This window comes from Colias eurytheme, chromosome 23 (genome assembly GCF_061535395.1).
Source record: "Colias eurytheme isolate Ceu_HAF_F1 chromosome 23, ilColEury1 Martin Lab GWU primary, whole genome shotgun sequence".
Classification (NCBI taxonomy): Eukaryota; Metazoa; Arthropoda; class Insecta; order Lepidoptera; family Pieridae; genus Colias; species Colias eurytheme.
Genome location: NC_143002.1, coordinates 2,050,004 through 2,072,541, shown reverse-complemented (window position 1 = coordinate 2,072,541; position 22,538 = coordinate 2,050,004). Strand labels below are relative to the sequence as shown.

The following is a 22,538-nucleotide window of genomic DNA, read 5'->3' as shown; positions in this document are numbered from 1 at the left end:
CCATATGAAAGAACAACCTTTCCCATCAGACCGAGATTACATTATTGTTAGCTTTTCGGATCGAATTTCCAATTGATCTTTTTGTTCGGCTTTCATAAGTCAATGGTGAAAATCGAACATGACAGGATCTTACGGTCTTTAAAAAAGAGTCAAGAAAAGATGGAAGTAGTAACATTATGTTGTCTCTATTATGGCCAAAGGTTTAGGGTGCACTCACACACATCAGTCACCGTCACGGCACGTCACCGGACAGGATTAAAAAAAAATATGTATCAATAGTTCTAGTATGACTCTGTTCCCACACGACAGTCGCCGGCACGAAATCTATCAGTGACGTCACCGGTCAGGCACGTCAAATAATCTTTCCATACATGTATCATACTTTTATCCCCACTCACCCGGTGCCGTCACGTCTCAGTTCAGTCAGCGTCGTGCTACCGTCAATTGCTACATGTTCTCTAGCGTGACACACGTCTAATCACTGACTAACCTGATGTATGTGTTCAATGATTCAGTCAAACCGGCGACGTGACTGACGGACAACATGACGGTGACTGGTGTTTGTGGATACGTACACAAACCGTCACCGATCAGTCATCGGTGACTTGACGGTGACTGATGTGTGTGAGTGCACCCTTAGTTCTATATTTAAAAGAAAGTTCGGAAAATTAGTGTAGTAACGCCGTAGTACACCGACGCATTCGCGTGCGGCAGCGAAACAACGAAAAATCTGTCAGTAGTATGGCAGGTTTTCGCATATGATAAGTCTCACTCTAGCACATAGATAGATGAAATAGTTGCGTCCTTGTCAGTATTGTTTCGCAAGGAACTGCGAAATGGCCATTACACAGACGCATTGCGAAAAAGTTGCGAAAACATTGCTGTTTACTAAGGTTCCGCAGATATTTCGCTACGCTGTAGTTTCGCAGAGATTCGCTGCCGCACGCGAATGCGTCGGTGTACTAACGGCGTAACACTTTGATATTAAGCTTCAAATTGTAAGAAAAAAGATGAATTCTACACGATTTATTTTTAAACTTTTTAAAGGTTAGGATATACAAGATAATATAAATACTTACGTAATTATATACCTTAATGTGACAATTATTATTCTAATCTTTTTCAATTTTCGTATCATAAATCTTCCAGTAATACCAAAGGAAAACTCGCATAGTTCCCGTTTCCGTGGGATTTCCGGGATAAAAGCTATCCTATGTGTTAATCCAAGTTACCCTCTATATGTGTGTAATCGGTTCAGTAGTATTTGCGTGGAAGACTGACAAACATACACACACACATCCATCTTCACAAACATTCGCATTTATAATATTAGTAGGATAGGATTCCGAAGATGATGTTTATGGATATGGTTGTTGTTTATGTTTTATGGCTATATATCATCTCACTGAAACCAACAGGAGCGGAGCACTGCGGGTAAAAAAATAATAATTGAATCATTTACCTACTTATTCAGTATTCTAAAGATTTGTAAAAGAAAATTAAATATTCCTCCTAATTGCCCTCCCAAAGTGCACCGGCTGCAATTCCCTCTGAATCATTAAGCGAATTTGTTTTTATTCATTTTATTAAGAAATCTCCTGACTCTGCTGAAAACTGACACTGAAAAAATCTGATTAGTTCTTTGGTTAAAAAATTTGTAAACCAGTGTTAGTATGTATATTTTGTGGCATTATTAAATTAATAAAATATTAAGTTTATATAAACATTAATTATGCATTTCAATAAAATGATTGATAAATAAAATAAATGTTTGATTTTTTGTATTTATTAAAATACAAATTACAGAATATACCTGACGTAACAATCACAATTTTTATATATTGCACGCCTCATAAGCGAAGCGTTGAGGTGGGTACTACTGTCACTTCGCGCAAAACATCTGATTTTTCAAACTTAAAATGTCTTTATGTATCATACATTGCACTTGTAAGATAATACATACACACACATATTAAGAAAAAACACTATTTTTAACGTTCATGATATTTTTGATGTCATTTTTGTTATTTAAACTAGTTAAAAAACAGTTTAAAAAAGTTCTGTCTTGGACGTCCGTGTGTCTGTATGTGCGGATCCTTTTTCTTGTTAACACGATAGCGACCGAAATACTTTACTAATCGAGTCTTTTTTTTTCTCTTACGCTTGAGTATGCTCAGGAATAGAACCCTTTCATTTTTCAGGGTCTGATTCGATGTGGTTTAATTGTTATTAAATAAACAAAAATAATAATTAATAAATATTTATTAAAAAAAAATTATGAGGCGTGCACTTTTGGATTTTCCAAATTATTTTAATTTGTCCTCGACATTATTATTTACCAAAATAACTTAGGAACTGTTCACCAGTAATAATTACACACTTTTTGATAATTTTAATTTATTTATTAGATTTAATATCTGTTTGTTATATAATAATCTCTAGTATGTTTATTGAGAACGGAAATGCGCCATTATCTCTTCGGGGCCAAGGCTCAGATATTAGACTAAACATTTGATTAGCACCGTATCTGGCATTCATTGTGGAAGGTGATTTTAAGATCAAATTGTTAAATAAATATAAAAATAACACAATGCAAGTACATACAGATTACAGACATGTGCATTTACAAATTCTAACATAGTTGCGTGATGCGTCGAACAAACTGCACACACATATAAAAACTTAAACGTCACGCACACAAACGCATGTAGATAGTAGATCATACACAAGTACTCCTGGGTGTATAGGATATATGGTATAAATGTGTTTTCTTGTTTCAATAATGTATAGATAGAAAAAAGAAATAGGCCAAGCGTAAATATTGATAAATTGAACAACTTTAGTCGTTACGATTTTGCTCGAGAAGTTTAAAATTGTCCATATACCTAATACTTAGAATAAACATTTAATCCTGTTATCGATTCTCCTTAAACATTAAATAAGTTACAAACTGATCATTTAAAAATTATAGCATACTAGGTTTCCGCCCGCGGCTTCGCCCGCGCAATCAAAGAAAAACCCGTATAGTTCCCGATCCCGTGGGATTTCCGGGATTGCATCATTTTCCCGGGATAAAAAGTAGCCTATGTCCTTTCTCGGGTATCAAAATATCTCCATACCAAATTTCATGAAAATTGGTTCAGTAGTTTAGGCGTGATTGAGTAACAGACAGACAGACAGAGTTACTTTCGCATTTATAATACATATTAGTATAGATACTATAGTCTTTTTTCGATACCCAACTCATCTATTCCTCAAAAATAAACAGCCAAACAAAAAATGGCGATAATTTATCACATGGAAGGATGTCGAATGTTGATAGCGAACCACTGTTAGTCGTTCTGTAGTGCTGTCAACATGAAAGTGCTGATTTGTTGGTGGCCAAGGACTTGTGACAAGCGAGGTATGGAACAATCTTTATATTATATGCTTTAAGAAAGATGGGATTAATTTTCAAGTGGCTTAAAAAAAGTGGCGTAAAATTAAGTCGACTTCATTTTGGGTTTGTTTCGTCAAAACATTCGACTAGGTGAACCGATTTTGATGATTCTATTTTTATTTGTAAGCTAGTGCCTTCCGGTTGGTTCCATATAAATTTGCCTAGTTATGGCAATGGTGGATTAGGTTTTTGTAGATAACTAGTAGATTTATATTCTAGTTGGCCGTTGTATCACATGGAAAGCAGTTAAATATCCCGGGTGTGTTTTCAACTATATTCATTCCGAAATCAATCCAAATCGGTCACGTCATTTAATCGTGAAGGCATTATATGCAGATGAACAGGATATATAATAATAAAGATATTTTCTTTTTTAGAACAAAAGCTAAGCTTTATGTTACGTAACGTTATAAAAACTCTAAAAGCTTTGCATAAATTATGCTCATATTTTGACACAGTATTCAACGCAGCTTGAAACTATAATCTGGTGCATCTCCGCCTTTTGAAGACATTTTAAGTTTCATTTTCATTTTCATTTTCGTGTAACCATTTAATTTGATTACCTACTATTTCTTTTTAACTTTTTTTTACAGATTTTTGTTTGAAAACACCAAGCTTTATCTCTTAGTTTTTATATCACCAAATTTATAGGTACATTTCTCTAGAGCCTTCTAATATAAAAAAGCTTTTCATCTCAGTTTATATTAAAACATCATTAGAATTATCGACAATCATTCTTCAATCATTTTCTCAAGCGTCTCTAATTCCGGGATAATCGTTATTAAAACGTTTTAATAAAATTTTCCTTTATCCTTATGAATTTTTTGTTATTACTGTTATATTATTTTGTGAAAAAGCAAATTGTAAATTAATGATTTCTATTGTAAGAATTACAATCATAATTACTATCTCCTTCAATACGTATAGTAAAAAGTAAAAAAACTTAAACCCAAAACCCGCTTAAAAAGTATAAAACAAGATTTTCAGAATACAATTTTTGAACAAAGTTGCTAATGTAGTTGCAAGTAAATGGACCCAGTAGACTCTACCAAGATGCCTTCGTTGTAAATTGACAATAATGTCATACTGATGTATGATTCTGAAGTATGCAATATTCCACTATGTAGAGATACATTTTCATGTTTGGAAAACCGCAGACACACGTTGTCAAAGTGATACGGTAGATAGGTATATATATGTAACGTGTGACTACGCCTTTCCAAACATGAAAATTTATCTCCTCCCTCCTTTTGCTTTGCCGTAGTCGGGTAAAAATTAATCCGTTCCTGTATGGTATGCAATACTCATGCAACGGCTGATGATCTATACATACACCTTATATTATAGGTAATAGAACAAGGGGATCTTGGTAGAATATTTAAAATATTACAATAATAATAATCTATGCACAGTACATAAAAAAGTTACATATAGAAACAGTAAATAGAGAAAGCTTTACGTAAATTAAATAACGTACCTACTTTTTTACGTTTACATATTTTCTTTAATTAACAGTACTTATAGTCAAATTTTTATCAGCAACCCATTGTATGTGGATGTGTGTGTATATGTGGGCGTGTGTCTTTCTCGTAATTACAATGGTGTACGTGACGATCACCACGTGAAAGTTCAATCCTTTTTCATGCAACCGTTTTCGAGTAAAACGACAAGAATATCATTCTTATAAATTATGATATATTTAAAATGAACATTAAAACGTTTATAGGTGTGTGTGTGTATGCACACCTATAACACGTACAAGCTGAGAAATATTAATTCATCGATAAGTTTGGTTTCAATTTTCATACTACATATTTCAGGAACAAAAAATGTTCCCACAAGCCAAACAATGTTGAAAAATATTGGTAAAATCAGCAAATTCTTATCAGCTATACCGCCTTCATAATCCATCATTACCTTATCGTGGTACCCTTGTTCTATATCTGACGAAAAAATGTTTCCTTCGTGGGTTCTTATAGAAATAATCTTACTACAAGATCTTATAAGTTGCTTGTTATAATTTGAAGTGTGGGGTATATTGTTTATTAATTTATTAATTAACATTAGATTTAGTTTAGATCTGCGCTAGTGTAGAGCATGAAGCAGCTTTTTTTCGGATAACTAAATATCATCCAAATTGATTCACTAGTTTACTTGTTATATCATTACAGACAGACAGATATATACTATTATATTATGAGTCAACCTCTATCATAAAAGTAATACATTTTTATTCTAGACGAAAAAAGCGTAGAGTAAAGTAGATGGAGCTCAAAAAAAAAATTAATAAAAAATAACTAATTAAAAAAATAAACTTTGTTTATTTACGCCGTCTATTAAATACGCCGCAAAGCGGAAGCATCAATCAATCAAATTAGGGTGTAGTCATTGATAAATATTAAACATGTAATTTATTTATCTAAATGCAGTGAAGATTCTATGAATCTCTAGTAGACAAACAGTCTTATCAGTCACATAAAAAATACAAGCAATCACGTCTGTACATACCGCTGATTACAGATTTATTGCTTCACGGGATTATAGTCTATGTTAGTTAGAGATAGTGGTGATTATGGCGTGTATTAATTATCGTCTGGGTGTGCATGGTGGGTTGTTTTTGTCAGCTTAGCGCCAAATAGGGTTGTGACATGGTTGAAAGGTTATCTGATGCAGGGTTTGTCAAGCTGGGTTCTTATTTTAGTATTACAATAATTTAATTTATGAAAATTGAATATAAATCAAGAAACTAATAAAAAATCTTTAAATTCTTAAATAGATGAATATAAACACAGAGTCTATTAAAATAAAAAATTCCGAGCCTTTCTATCTGTGATTTGAGAAAAAAACAGCATATTTAATAAACTCTATCAATAGACATCGATAATAATTAAATACTAAGCATAGGCACTCTCACTTTATTAAATAATTACTACGTCAACTTAAATAGGTTTTCTATCAACCACTTAATTGTAACGCCCACGCAGTATTGCTCAAAGCAAATCCCACTATACCTACATATAGAATACAATACAAATGTATGTATGTATATCAAAACAATCTAGAACATGCATACTTGTATTGATTATGTTCGAAGTATTTGATGTTAGTTTAAGCTAGCTGTACATCGGACTGGATATTTTAAACTCTTTTAAACATATGTTAAAAATTGCATATGAAAACCATAATTTTAACACGGTACTTACATCAATACTTTTGTATACTTTTGTCGTAACTTCTTCTATTCAATTATTAATAAAATGAAGTCTCTTTCCACCACCTGTGTCTGTATGATTAGTTCTTTAAAATTACGCAACAGATTTTGATGGAGATTTTTAAATGGATAGAGGAAGAGTTATTAGCTTTAAGCAGGACGAAGCCGCGGGCGGAAGGATATAGGCTGGATAAGGATATAAGATATAGGCTGGTTTAAGACGTATTATAATTTAAAATTCTAGATTTTGTTGTTCAAAAGCCAGCAGCTGTAAGCAGTAAAATATAACTTAGCTATAATAGACCGGGAGATACTGACACAAAATTTCGAGTCATTTGTATCAGGATGGCGGTTCTACAGGGGTCTTAGTACGCAATGACAAAAAGAAAAATGATGGTGTGAACGCTGGTACCGGTGGGTTAGTCGCGTGGGCGTTAGTCGAACTCGTCGGAAAAATAGCGAAAGTCAAACGATTTGTAACACAAAAATTTTAGAATTTACCGATAGCCCATAAAAAAGAAGTAGGCGGTAGTGTCATGCCATACTTTTCCGGTATGACTTACAGCCCGCCATACCGACGCGAATGTGTTGATTTAAAAAAAACAATTATTCAACCATTTGTACCAAGCTAACTTTTGCACAGGTAACCATCGTCGTGCAGCCATTTACGAAAATCACCATGCCATACTTTTCGGACGATTCCAAATGGTCGCCATACCGCCGAAAATCTGCAAATTTTTTTTATTTCGCCTATCTTTTTGTACCAGTATTGCATTTGGCTTTTTGGAGAGTATTTGCTAAAATGTGACCATTATTATATTTGCCATACTTCTAGTAGGGGGAAAAAGTGCTGTCATACTTGAAAAATAAATTTATTATTAATTTATATAAGTGAAGATTTCCAACACCTAGATCTTTGAAATTTTGTATTTATATTCGTTGATCCTCAAACTTACAGGAAAAATAAGTGCCATACTGTTACAAATCGTTTTACTTTCGCTATTTTCCGACGAGTTCGACTAACGCCCACGCGACTAAGCCGCCGGTACCAGCGTTCACACCATCATTTTTCTTTTTGTCATTGCGTACTAAGAACCCTGTAGAACCGCCATCCTGTTACAAATGACTCGAAATTTTGTGTCAGTATCTCCCGGTCTATAACAGCGTCAAAAGGAAATGAAATTTAAATGTTTTAACCGAGTGAAGTAAGTATAAATGAAATTTTTTAAAACTAATTAGGGAATGAAATAGTAAAAATGAAATAGTGAAATAATACACAGATCCTTAACTCTAAAAGTCGAAAATTTGTCAAACATTTTTAAGCTATTGCATAGCTTCTATCGCGGGCCTTGAGCGCGGGGACCGAATCGAGAAATTCCGTAACGAAAAAACCTCACGCTCCCCACTCCGACGGGCTCGGAGGTGTGACTTGAAGGCATGCTATGCAATAGATTTACCGCGGCAGTCCCCGAGTGCCACACGACTTTTTTTAACTTACTACTACCACTACTATTAAGTTCTATTTTAAAGAGTAGTGTTACGTTGGGTTCAGAAATTTATATTCTAAAAGTTAATTTTCTGATACAGAATACAGTTTTTCAAGTAAAACTTCTTTAGACGCGTCATTTTGTAAACTCCAAGGTCACGTCATGACAATGCCGCACGTCATGGAGTAATGCGACGATTATGGTATCTTTGAAACTTGCCAAAAAAAAAAAACACTTCTGACACGTGTGCTCGGCACCTGCTCTTTTTAATATAAGAGGAATAACATTTCGTTTCAATTAAAAGTTTCACAAATAAATACGTTTCTTATTTCTACCCTCCTATTATTAAAATCCAATGTACACTCCGCCTTAGGTCAGCCAATAGCAAACAAGAGCCATCACTTGTTGATTGTGATTGTAATTCGATTAACTATTCCATCTAACGTTATCAATATCTATTGTAGTATTTTTAAATCGAAATTTTGATACGTGTTTGTATTGTTGATAGAATATTGATAGAAAAAGAAGTTTAAAATTAAAGTTTTTATTTGTCGCAGGTCAATGAAATTTTTTTAAGTTTTTTTCATCTGTTCTGTTGGGTTTGACTCTCTAAAAAACTGCAAAATTAAACCATTATGAGGGAACTTGTATCCTATTAACTAACAATTTGAAGTATCCTATTTTTACACAGTCGGTACTTACGACACATTTTAAACATTTGAAAGTATGATTGGATTTAAGTCTTTTAATAAATAACGTAACAATCGACTAATATTAATACAAATAAAAAGTGAGCAAATATCGTAGAGCTGAATAATGAATCTAAAACAAAATCTCAACATGTTACAAGCAATTTACCCCTAAAGCGAATCATCAATTCACACGAGATCCGACGTTTCATAAGGCGTTAAGATATGCATAATAATAAATCCCTTCTTATTATAATTCAGCTCACCCAAACACATTATCTCTCATAAATTTCATCTTAAGGGTGGCTTTCCACCAGAGATATCCGAGGATGAGAGATGTGTTTGTAAAGAACCAATAGTATCGCCACCAGAGCTGTGCTGACAGAGGCGAGATAAATAAAGCGACGGGATTGGTTCTTTAAAAACACATTCCTTGCAACGTATGCTCTCACTTCTCTGGTGGAAAACCACCCTAATAGCTATCCCGGCAAACATTGTTCTGCCTTACTCTAATCACTTAGGGCATGAAAAATAGATGTTGACCAATTCTCAGACCTACCCAATAGGCCCACAAAACTTCATGAGAATTGGACAAGCTGTTTCGGAGTAACTAACATTGTGACACGAGAATTATATATTAGAGATTAAATCTTTGGACCGTATTTGAGCACCCCTGACTGCTTGAGAGGCAGATAAAATGATTACATGGTGTAGTTAATCACAGTTCTTTAAGTGGCAAACATATAGGTTATTTTTTGTGCCAGTCAGGAGAAAAGTATGTAACAATTTTGTTTTTTTTTACACGTGGTTCAGATGTTTTTTTGGGAACAATCTTTGGTAGAATTTACTTTTTATCTTATGTGATATAAAGAGCTTACGCGCTATTATAAAATAATTACATTTATATTAAAATAAATTATATAAAACGTGTGTTGTTTAAAGATTTTAAAATCGGACGTACATTAATTATTGATCTAAAAAAAATTAAATTAGGTAAAACAATTATAATGAGGTACAAAATTATATTTAAATAAAATGATTTCTTCTATAAATTGTTTTTTACAGATATCCTTAGGGATTGTAATTTGAAATAGAGCCGAGACGATTGGATAAAATTACATCATTTCACTGCATAATTTGAAAACTAGTAACTTAGTGTTTTTGAAGATTTATTTAATCGGAACGTTGTCTTTTAATATTTATCAAGTATTTATCATGCTGAAAATTATGATGATTTCTTATTATATTTGTCGTTAATAAATATTTTATGACGTTATAAAACTTATTCACAATATTCAACCCAAATAAAATTTAAATTTTTAAATTTTCAAATTTATTTATTTGTTTCACAATTTTTTACAAATTCTTACCAATCTTCATAATTTCGGCATTTTATTTCAAAATATAATATACCTACATAGTTATTTTTATTATATATTTGTTTTTGGCTTTTCTACTACATAAAACATAATAATATAGTACGTACATATTATAATTTTTTTCAGTGTTAAATGTTATCGTAAAAACACATAGTTCAGTGAATATAATATTTATTGACATTATTTTAAAAGAACAACTATGGAGTTTCTTGCCGATTCTTCTCCATAGATACTGCTTTCCGAATCGGTGGTAAATGTTAAAAATACTATGTACGAGGGGCATGCCAAAAAAAACAAGATACTCGAAAACCATAATATTTATTATTTGTTACTTATATCTATCTTTTCAAAGTATTCACCCCGAGCACGTATACACTTTTCCATGCGTTTAAACCACTTGGAAAACACCTCTGACCACTCTTTCCCAGATACCTCGGAAATTTCGAAATTATAGGCAGCCAGTGCATCTTCCTTGCTCTCAAATCTATTTCCTTTCAAATTTTCTTTAATTTTGGGGAACAAGTAAAAATCACAAGGTGCCAAGTCAGGAGAGTATGGCGGGTGAGGCAGGATAGATACATTTTTTGTATTAAAAAAATCAAGTGTTCTGGCGGACGTGTGCGCCGAGGCGTTGTCGTGGTGCCAAAGAAGGTGCCGGGTTCCTGACTTCGGTCGCTTGTCACACCAAGCTGACAATACTGAGGTGGCACAAATTGACACATACCACTCAGAATTAACTGTTTTTTGATCCTCTAGCACTACAGTAGCGATATGACCGGTCTTACAAAAAAACGAGGCAATCATTTGTTTTTGCGTGCTGCGTGCACGACGACATTTCGTTGGTGTTGGTTCATTATCGAAGCACCATACAGTCGATTGTCGTTTTGTTTCGGGGTCGTAGTTATACAGCCATGTTTCGTCACCTGTAAGTATATCGTATACGTTTTTCTTCTCGCCTCTGTCGAATTTCTCTATCATAAATCGGCACCAATCTACCCGGCGGTCTTTCTGCTCATCGGTCAGTTTGTGCGGCACCCATCTTGAACAACGCTTACGGACAGAAAGGTGATCATGAATAATGGTTTGCAACGCTGCTGATCCAATACCCAGTTCTCGCTCAAGCTCTACATATGTAATTCGTCGGTTTTCGCGAATAAATTTTTCAGTTGCTTGAATATTTTCTTTAGTGACTGCGGTTGGCGGCCGACCTGTCCTCGCTTCATCTTCAAAGCTTCCCCGTCCTCTTTTGAATTCAGCAAACCAATTAAAAACTGTTGCTCGTGAACAAGCAGATTCACCAAAAGTAGTAACCAAAAGTTTAAAACATTCTTGCGGCTTTAAACCTTTTTTATAATCATAATAAATCATAGCGCGAAAATCTCGTCGATTGAGTTCCATTGTTGCAAGCAAATTCCCGCCAGATTGTCACAAAAATAAGCCTTTATGAGCAAAAAATATTTGAATTCAAATATGTTCCATATTTAAATTTGACACTAAATAACTAGTGTTTACGATGGTGTATAACTTGCCAGTATCAAATTATTAAGTAAAGAGCATCTAACAACTTTTGGCATGACCCTCGTAATGACGATTCGAAAGTGCTACTAAATAGTAGTCTAATTGAATAAAAGAATGTTTGAGTTTGAGTTTGAGTTTATAAGGATTATTATTGTCATGCTTGAGAAATAATAATTTACATAACCAGTTTCTTGTTTTCGTCGCGCGAGAAGATTTTATCTACCAAAAACTAGACTTCTAGGCGACATATCAACATGAAACTTGGACTAAATCTAAGTTAGGTATACTATAAGTTAGATAACTGTTATACTACGTGTTAGTACGTGAATAAGTTTTTGTGATATACGAGTACAAACACACAATTTAACGGAATAAAACATCTAGCGATAATTGCATTTTTTGTTAAATAATTTGTTTTCTTTATTTTATTACAGACATTACATGTAAATCTATATGATACCGAGTCAACACCACAATTTTTTATATTTAACAAAAATTACATATTTTTTTATAATTTAATAAGTATTACATTGTTTCATGATTAAGAAAGTCGACAATTTTTTATTGATAGACCTTGTCTTTCGTCATAGAGTTCAAAGATCAAGATTAGAAAACATAATATAATTATTTTTATTGAACATAATGTCGCATGACTTTGTTTTGAAGATAAAATAGATATTTGAGGGTCATTGTACACGTTTATTATATTTTTAGTTATTATGTAACACTAAAAAATAATATACCTAATACAAATATTCGATATTAAAAATACAAAATTTCATACAAATCTGTTTCATAGATTTCGCTTGACAGACGAACCTTTGGTATGGTTCATCTAATATGCACCTGAAAAGCCAACATAACAATGTTGAATTTCATTGCATGCATACAATATAATGCCCTACCTACTATGTATTAATAATTGCTATCTTGTTTAATAAAAACAGAGCGAGTGTGCCGAGCACACGTGTCAGAAGTGAAACTACTTTTGCTAAGATTGAAAGAAACCAAAATTCGCCTTACTCCATGACGTGACGGCATTGAAAGAAGCGCCCAAAGAAGTTTTACTTCAAAAACTATGAGTAGGGTTTAAAAAAAAAAATAACGCGTAGCCTACTATTGCTATAGAAAAAAGGTAGATTCGCCCAATATTTAATTAATAAAAAAATTCACTTTTTATACACCTACATGATAAAAATTATCTTGCCCTTGCAGTTGCAATTGAATTGGGTACATTTTTATTTAATTATTTCAAAATAAACAAAAGATAACTTGTTTATTCGATTTGATTATGTAAGGTAGGTCATGGGTTATAAAGTAATAAGTATAAACAATATATAATATGTATTTATTAAAAGATAAGGAAAAGTACGGCTTAGTACACTTTCATTGAAGTTTATAATAATTTATGATGGACAATGGACATTGAATCAATCAATATTTCGATTAGTTCTAAACGGCTGATCGCGAAATGGCTGCAGTTGTTTTTATTTGAGAGTCATGTTTGTCGAGGATCACGTCGCTCTTAGTTAAAGTTGGTTGGAATAAAATTGATATTCCAACTATACCTAATTAAACTAAATTCTAATGGGTACGAGTAAAAAATAAATGTCTTTAAAATTAAAGTTGCAGAAATGAAAGATGCTTTTTTTAACTTATCAAAACTACTTAGACAATATTATAAAGCCGAAGAGTTTGTTTGTTTGAACGCGTTAATCACAGGAACTACTGATCCGATTTCAAAAATTCTTTCAGTGTATGATAGGCAACAATGTACCTACTGGGCTTCAAAAACAAACTGAAGTCCCATTTGCTCTGCTTACAAAAAGGTTCTGAGGTCGGGGCTCCAAACACGTGACTCGGTACGGCTCTGGTGATTATTCTATTTGTATTTGTTTTTTATTAATTATAATCATGATGTATCGCGTATTAGTATTGTATCTTCTTGTAGAATGTATTATTGTCTGTTATGTAAGTAATAATTCTTTATAATATATATATATATGTTTCCTATCTACTATATTATATTCTTATATATTATATTATTACTTTTATTTTTATTTTTTCATAATATGTACACTGCCACTGTCAGGATGTCAATGTGGTGTCCACTGAAAATCAGTGGAGAATCTAAGTGTCGTATATGTCCTTAGATTCTCAAAGCACTGAGTGAATATTATCCATTTTGTGCCGTTGTAACTAGTTATAAGTTAATTTTATTTATTTTTTTATGTATTAATGTGCATCGGTACAAATAAATGTATTTTCTTTCTTTCTTTCTGATAGCCAATTTATCGAGGAAGGCAATTTATTTTATTTATTAAAAAGGTTCATCAACAGTTGTTACATACACATCTTTCGCGTTAAACATATAGGATAATATATATCACCACGCTAAGACCAACAGAAGCGGAGGGGGTAAAACGAGAGCTAAACTTTTGTTTATTTTTCTTGCAGAAATTACGTAGGCTCCCGTTTTTAACTACCACCTAAGTTTCTTTTGATGTACTTTATATCACATGGACCTTTGTAATTTATTAATTTTGTCACCATTACATACAGATAACATAGGCTTTAGCAATGATGGTTTTTTACTTTTTTTCTTCTTCTAGTGGACGAACCATCAAACCTGGACGCAGAAGCTGGTGTATCTCATACAGAAGACAATAAGAATGGTCACTCCAAAGTACTGCGGAGGCTGGAGACAGTCCCTGATATTAAGCGAGATACCTCTGGTATCACTACTCAATATATCGCAACTGGGATAGGTATGTAGCATGTTTACTAGCTTTCCACCCGCGGCATCGCTCGCGTAGTCAAAGAAAAACCAGCATAGTATCTATATACGAGAGATTTCCGGGATAAAACCTATCCTTTGTCCTGACTGAGATCTCAAGCTATCTCTGTACCAAATTTCATCGAATGTAGTTGGAATTGAAAAAATAGATCTGTGTTGCATATTTCTTTTATCAAAGACAGCTACAGTGAAATTATTAAAATATCGCGTGCTTACCATAGAGATAATATGTACTACGTACTACATATTATTATCTCTATGGCTTTGACCAATAGGAGCGGAGCAACAAATGTTTGCTAAAACATTTAAGAGCAGACGAAGTTGCGAGTTTCACCTAGTCTCACAACAACAATTTTATAATAGGTAGTGTTGTTTACAAACAAACAGACAAGATAAACAAGATTGCAGTGATGTGGTGTTGTGTGTAACTAAAGGAAAGTTTCTTTGTACGCAACCCTTTGAGTGGGCCTCGTGGTTAATGTATCAACATATTATAGTAGATAGATTAGTCATTAGTGGATATAATGTAACTTATCTATAGCTTTATTAGATACTAGAGGTCCGCCCCGGCTTCGCCCGTGGTACATATTTCGCAATAAAAGGTAGCCTATGTTCTTTCTCAGGGTCTAAGGATTGTCTGTGCCAAATTTCATTAAAATCGGTCCAGTAGTTTATGCGTGAAAACCATACATACACACATACATACAGACAAACCTTTCCTCTTTATAATATTAAGTATAGACAATAAGAAGAATAATTGATTAATAGTTCATAAGTTTTTTAGAGTGAAAAATTTAAAAACACTACTAGTATTTTTATTTACGTTATATAGATATCGATCGACATTTGTAAATAACCTTCTTCACCAGTGTATATTTTTTTAAAGTAAAAGAGAGTTGAATAAAAAAAGCAATTTTAAGGATAGACCTTTTATTATCAAAAAATACTATGTAGATAATTATACAATTAAAAATTAAATATTTGCAGTAAATCTTGGTGCCTTCGCATCTGGAGTGTGTGTCGCCTGGTCTTCATCTGCCTTGCCTTTGATGATATCTGGACAATTTGAGGTAAGAAAAACATATTATTAGTGAAATAAAATAAAATTCTTGGCATGTAAAGTTTATTGTTGAGATTACTAGTTCTCGGGTGGAAATTGGAAGCATGAAGTCTTACTAAAGGGTTTCTTCACAGAAATTTTACTTAATAATGGAATTTTGCAGTACCCATAGGAAACTACATTTTAATGACTTCATTTTTATTATTATTAATGATTGAACAATGAAGTCTCAAATTGATAATATTTCTTGTTTGCTGTGTAGAAATACCAATAATATATAATCGTTACCTTCCCTTAAAACAGTTAACATAATAAAAGTCTCTGCTTTAAAGCAATAACATAACACAAGTACCCATAATTTTTCCTTTACCAAGATATATCAACCATCTTACCAAAACCAAGATATCTAATAGAAACCCGAGTATCTTAAAGTCGGAAAGTTTAGATCCTTCATAATCCAGTCAAAACCTCGGTTACCAACTTGGTATAACCGTTGAAATGTGTTTTGGTATTAATTAAACCATGCAACAACTATTTGGGATACGAAATCTCTTGGATTTGTGGTTAATAACTATGGTATGTTCTGTGGGAGTTAGATTGGTTACAAGTTTATGGTGACGTATATTGTTTTTAGGTTATACCTGTTTATAATCTATACTATAATATTATAAAGCTGAATAGTTTGTTTGTTTGTTTGAACGAGCAAATCTAGGGAACCAATTTGAAAAACCAATTTGGTCCAATTTGAAAAATTCTTTCGGTGTTAGATAGCCCATTTATCGAGGAAGACGGAAGTCTATATATTATCACGCTAAGACCAACAGGAGTGGAGCAATGCGGGTAAAACCACAAGGCACAGCTAGTTATTTTGGCCAGTCCCTATAAGTATTTATTACAGTAAACTTTGGCAAATCCTACAGTAATGTTGTGTTTGACACATTTTACTATTAGAAAATCTTATATATAAAATTCTCGTGTCACAATGTTAGTCTGCATACTCCTCCGAAACGGGTGGACCGATTCTCATGAAATTTTCTGTGCATATCGGGTAAGTCTGAGAATCGGCCAACATCTATTTTTCATATGTACCACGGGCGAAGCCGGGGCGGACCGCTAGTAGCATTATATTATTTGCTGTCATTTATAATTATTCCTTATTGTATTATTACACTCGTATCTTTTCTTTTCAGACTCAACCAGCGAACAATGGAACCCATACAAAAATTTCAGTAAGTACAGTTAAATATCCATAATTTTAGTCTAAATAATTTGTTAGTGTTAACTATAAGCTATGAATACTTTTATACCCTAAATTATAGTCTAAATATTTAATATACATAATTATTAGCTTTAGCAATTAGCCAGGAGACATTTCAATAATTAAATTAGGATCCTGGAAAGCCTTACATATTATAATATTGAGTGATGTCAGGTAGGGTCGAAACTTTGAATTTGGTGTCACCGACATTTTAATGAAGCGTGGCGAAACCACATACCTAATTTTGTAATAAATACCAAAGGTGTTAGCTTAGTTATAACATGTGGTTATAAGTTATAATGAAATTTGATTTTACTATGTTTAATTTAACAACTTTAAAATATAATGTTTTTACATTTTCTCTATCAAGTAATCTAGAAAAATTATGGTAAAAATAAACTGCTTTAAAAAATAAGGTTGTTATTAGAAACTCCATTGTTATATATTTAGAAATTATTAACAAATCTTTTCTTTATAATATTACTTCATACTGTTAATATTATAAATATTTTAAAATAGTTTCATCAATAGATGTTAAAGCATCTTTCGCGTTATACAATTACAGTAAGCATTATGCGACTCAACACTAAATAAAACATTTTATTGCAGTTAACAGAATCAGAAGCATCTTGGGTAGCCTCTCTTCTCTGCTTGGGCGCATTATTCGGAGCAGTTCCGTCTGGTCTCATATCAGAATACTTTGGGAGGAAGAAGACTTTGTTATATTTAGCTTTGCCTTTGGTTGTTTCGTGGATACTTGTGGCTTCCAGGTACGATTCTTTGTTATTCAAAACATTCTGAAACCGACAAAAGACAAACAAAATGAATAGAAATTCTGATTCTAAATACGACATATTTGAAATTATTAATATGTATAAGTCGTTGCCGTAATTATAAAAATTTTTACTTAGGGTTCAAATATGATCACTATGCTTATGTTTAATACGTATTTGATGGCCATAATCTATGCTATTAAATACTAAGTATCATTAAAAAATATTATAAATTTTGTAACACGTTAATTATAATTATTGTCAACAGTCCAAACGTTTACGGGCTCTACGTAGGCTGTTTCGTAAGTGGCGTAGCGGTTGCCGCGTTGAGCGTAGCAATACCGCCCTACGTAGAGGTCATATCTGATACATACATGCCTATTAAAATATTCTATTATTGTTAACAGTCCAAACGTCTACGGGCTCTACGTAGGCCGTTTCGTAAGCGGCGTAGCGGTCGGCGCGTTCAGCGTAGCAATACCGCCCTACGTAGAGGATATATCTGAGAAGCACATACTACCGGCGCTTGCTAACTTCTTTCATGTACATTTTGCGTGCGGTATCCTGTTTGGGTATATTATTGGTAAGTAAAAACGAATAATAATGTTATATTAGTTTAATTTTTTTTCTACAATATTTAATAGTTTGTGTAGAAAGTCGTTAGAAGGAAGTAAAAATTATTAGTTTCTTGAATAATCGAGTTATTTATACTGCAAATGCACAGTATCAAATCTACTGAATAATATTGAAAATTTCTTAGTGGTTCAGATAAACTTTAGGTATAACGAAAACACTTATTTAACAACAACACAACATTAACAACTGAATCTCGAAACATGCCATTTCTTCACAAGAAAACTAATCGTTTCAGTATTATACTTAGAACAAAGATATACTGCTTTACTTAATGATTTGCTTAATGATTATACTGCAGATTATTACAAGAATATGCCATGTGAGTGAAGCCACGGGCACTATATAATATTCTCGTATTTGTGATGTCACAAACAAATTGTACGTGGTCAAACCGCTAATAAGACTCGATTCACACATAAATTTCAAACACAATTGTATAAAATTTTGCGTGCGAATGTTCGTGACATCTTTACGAGGACCCTCTCGTTTAAATCATAAATGTGTTACGTAATTTGCATGTTTAATTATTTTCCTAATGGTACCGTTTGCCTCTCTTAGATTGACATTTTGTTGGATGAATACTTCGCTACGTCATATGGGAGGATACGTTTCTAGATCATCCTCACAAAAACTGGTTCTTTTATACATTTAATAATGTAACATAATATAAGAGGGAAAACCCTGAAATATATTTTACGTATATTAAAATTACACACTGCCTTGAATATGTACATTGTACAATCCGTTGGCAGACGCAATGATATAAGGTTAGGGTCATAGAAATATAAATAATAAGACTCGTTGGGGTCATAGTTATAAGAATTTTTTGAGAAAATTATTTAATTTTAATCATTGGGTTGCTTTTTATACAGTTTTAGTTAATTATTTTACTATAAAATCATTCTATGCCATTCGTGTGTATCGTTATTAGATTTCACAGTTTATATTTATTAGTATTTAGTACTTACCTAAAACTCAAAAGCAAAAGCTATGAGCTAACCTTGCCAAGATAAATTCAGCCGATTGAATAAAAAAGGCGAACAACGTAAATATTATAATATGTTTAGTACATAAACATTAATATTCCAAACACAACTAAACCCAATTTCTTTTCAGGTATGGTCCAAAGCACATCGTGGCTATCATTCCTCTGCGCCAGTATTCCCGTGGGATTTTTCGTCGCGTTCCTCTTCCTCCCGGAGTCACCCGCGTATCTCATGTCGCAAGGCAAATTCGGCGAGGCCAAGACCGCCTTACGGTACTTCAGGGGCATTGATAATGATATCGACGCAGAGATAAAGTCGCTCAAGGAATATATAAGGAATTACGGCAAGAATAAAGTGACCTTTAGGAAGTTGTTCAGTACCAGAACTACAATCAAAGCATTGGTCGTGTCGTTTGGTCTGATGATATTTCAACAGATGAGCGGGATATATCCTATATTGTTTTACGCCGAGAAGATCTTTAAAACGTTCGCAATTTCGTTGAACCCACCTAGTGCAGCTATAATTTTGGGTTTCTGTCTTGTATCGTCTACTTATTTCTCGACGATGTTCCTAAAGAAGGTTAGACGGCGGGTTTTATTACTGATTTCGTTTACGGCAATGGCATTAAGTTTAGGTACGTTAGCTATGTATTATCATTTGAAAGCATCGAATCTCTCAGCCAATAACACTTGGGTGCCGTTATTCACATTATGTATGTTTGTATCTGTGTATGCGGTAGGTGTTGGACCGATTCCCTGGTTGATGTTACGAGAAATTTTTGCTCCAAATGTGAGGCGGCGAGCCACGGCTATAACGGCTGGTTTTCATTGGTTCTTAGCGTTTGGTGTGACAAAGTTATACCAAAACTTGGTGCAATTAGTCAGCCCCGGTTGGGCGCTGTGGCACTTCGCAGTTACCAGCTTAATAGGGACTATTTTTGTATACTTTTTCGTGCCAGAAACTCAAGGAAGAACGTTGGAGGAGATACAAAATGAGTTTGATGGAATACACAAGCGGAAACGGCATAGACATGTCATAGAAGTAGAAACTGTTGTAGAACAATGAATTTTAAGTTAATTCAGGTAAAAGTAGTATCAGTATTTGAGTGAAAATTCGAACTAGTAGAGGTTTATGTTCAATGCTTTGATATTAAGAAATAGTATACGCTTAGAATATATATGAATTATTTTAGGGGATATATTTTAAGGTGTGTAATGATTTCTTACAAATAAATAATTTATTTATTACTTAAGAACTATATCAAAAATTACATACGTTAGAGTACTTATGGAGCTATTTCAACTTTTATTTTAAATTATATCTTATAGAATATATTAATAGAATAACTTATACGTAATTTTATAGAATGTGACTTATTTATTTATTATTTTATAAATACACTTTTAAAGATTATAGTGTTTTTATTTCGACCCTATTCAAATAGTCTCTTAGTAGTTATAGTACGTAGTATTTATAAATATATGGTTTCTAGACTCCTAACGGACTATATTATACACTAGCTGCGCTTCGCGGTTTCACCCGCTTGGCTCCGCTCCTGTTGGTCATGATATATATATATTATATATATATATATAAAAATGAAATATTATTCATATATAAATATGAAAAATTCTTTCGGTGTTAAATAGCCCATTTATATATATATATAATATATATATATAGCCTTCATAAATGGGCTATTTAACACCGAAAGAATTTTTCAAATCGGACCAGTTCCTGAGATTAGCGCGTTCAAACAAACAAACTCTTCAGTTTTATAATATTAAGTATAGATAATTGAACAGACAAACAAAAATAAGCTTATTTACTATCGTTAAGATCGAATCTACACCCACGCAACACAAAATCTAACTAACTGTACTAAAACTGAAAAGACAAAAGACAAATTTGTAAGTTTATTCTAGACACAGAATAAATACCTACTTCGAAATAAAAGTTAGCAGTAACAAAATTATCCTCTTTTGTATTGCAGACACGTCTAACCCGAATGTTTTGTTCCTTACCCTTTTATTTCGGAAACTTCTGAAACTATACTTTTCTATTAGTGACACTGATTTGCTGAATTGATTTATTTTTACACTAGATTTCCGCCCGCGGCTTCGCCCGCTTTGTCTAAAACCTAATAAATTATATACTAACACTATATAAAACTAAAACTATATATATACTAAAACCTTCCTCTTGAATCATTCTATCTATCACAAAAAACCGCAAATTTTTTTTTTCAAAACCGCATCAAAATTTGTTGCGTAGTATTAAAGATTTAAGCATACATAGGGACATAGGGAAATAGGGAAGGAAAAAGCGACTTTTTTTATACTATGTAGTGATGATGATACAGAGAACTTAATCTTGCTAACCACAAACTTGATTAAACACAAACTCAAACATTTATTTATTCAATTAGACTTCTTTTAGAAGCACTTACGAATGGTCAATACATATTTTTAACAATTACCACCGATTCGGAAAGCAGTATCTATGGAGAAGAACCGGTAAGAAACTCCATAGTTGCTCTTTTATTGATTAAATATAACATAAACGTATAGAGAACAAACAACAATTAAAATTAGCGTATTCTATATTTTACATTGCCTATTTGTCCTCTTATTTATGTGAAAATGTGACACTATCAATTAATTTTCATATCAATTTTATCTAACTACTAGCTTTCCGCCCGCGGCTTCGCCCGCGTTTTCAAAGAAAAACTAGCATAGTTCCCGTTCCCGTGGCATTTCCGCGATATAACATATCCTATGAGTTAATCCAAGTTACCCTCTATATGTGTGCTAAATTTGATTGTAATCGGTTCAGTAGTATTTGCGTGAAAGAGTAACAAGCATACATGTAAAAGGGTACAAAATTGTGAGGATAGATATGTGTGTAATTTTTCGCATTTATAATACATATTAGTAGGATAGGATACCTTTGTTATCTATAGCTATGAAATGTATCCGTTGGCCAATTTACCAAATTAACGGCATTCACTCAATCTGTATTCAGCGAAAGTTTCCTAAGCTTAATATAGTTAATTTTGTACGTGTCTAGACCTACATTATTAAAGAACTAATTTATGTACATTGTACAATATAACTTGTATCGGATGTAAACTAATGGCTTCTGTTCGTGATAAATAAATTAGCAACTGTGTGTCAATTTGAAGGTGATTTAACATTTAATAATTTGAAAAATAATGAATATAGATTATAGAGTTCTTATAACTTACATATTTTATTCATTAGTAAGATTTTAATTTCTAGCACTATATTTATAAATTAGCTATA

General features: G+C 32.8%; 1 protein-coding gene across 1 annotated transcript; it reads left to right on the top strand.

The window, feature by feature from the left end:
- The first annotated feature begins 9,534 nt into the window (after nucleotides 1–9,534).
- On the top strand, nucleotides 9,535–20,487 carry LOC149898132 (facilitated trehalose transporter Tret1-like). Its single transcript, XM_090115602.1, has 7 exons — nucleotides 9,535–9,601; nucleotides 14,336–14,491; nucleotides 15,508–15,590; nucleotides 16,771–16,809; nucleotides 17,448–17,608; nucleotides 18,019–18,194; nucleotides 19,364–20,487. Coding segments are annotated over exons 1-7 (1,551 nt in total). The 5' UTR covers nucleotides 9,535–9,600; the 3' UTR covers nucleotides 20,299–20,487.
- The last annotated feature ends 2,051 nt before the right edge of the window (nucleotides 20,488–22,538 follow it).

Bases quoted from the DNA above. Each gene is read 5' to 3' on its own strand.
- LOC149898132 (XM_090115602.1), top strand. The intron at 14,492-15,507 runs GTATGTAGCATG...AAATATTTGCAG, and splicing joins ATATATCGCAACTGGGATAG to TAAATCTTGGTGCCTTCGCA. The intron at 17,609-18,018 runs GTACGATTCTTT...TATTGTTAACAG, and splicing joins TGGATACTTGTGGCTTCCAG to TCCAAACGTCTACGGGCTCT.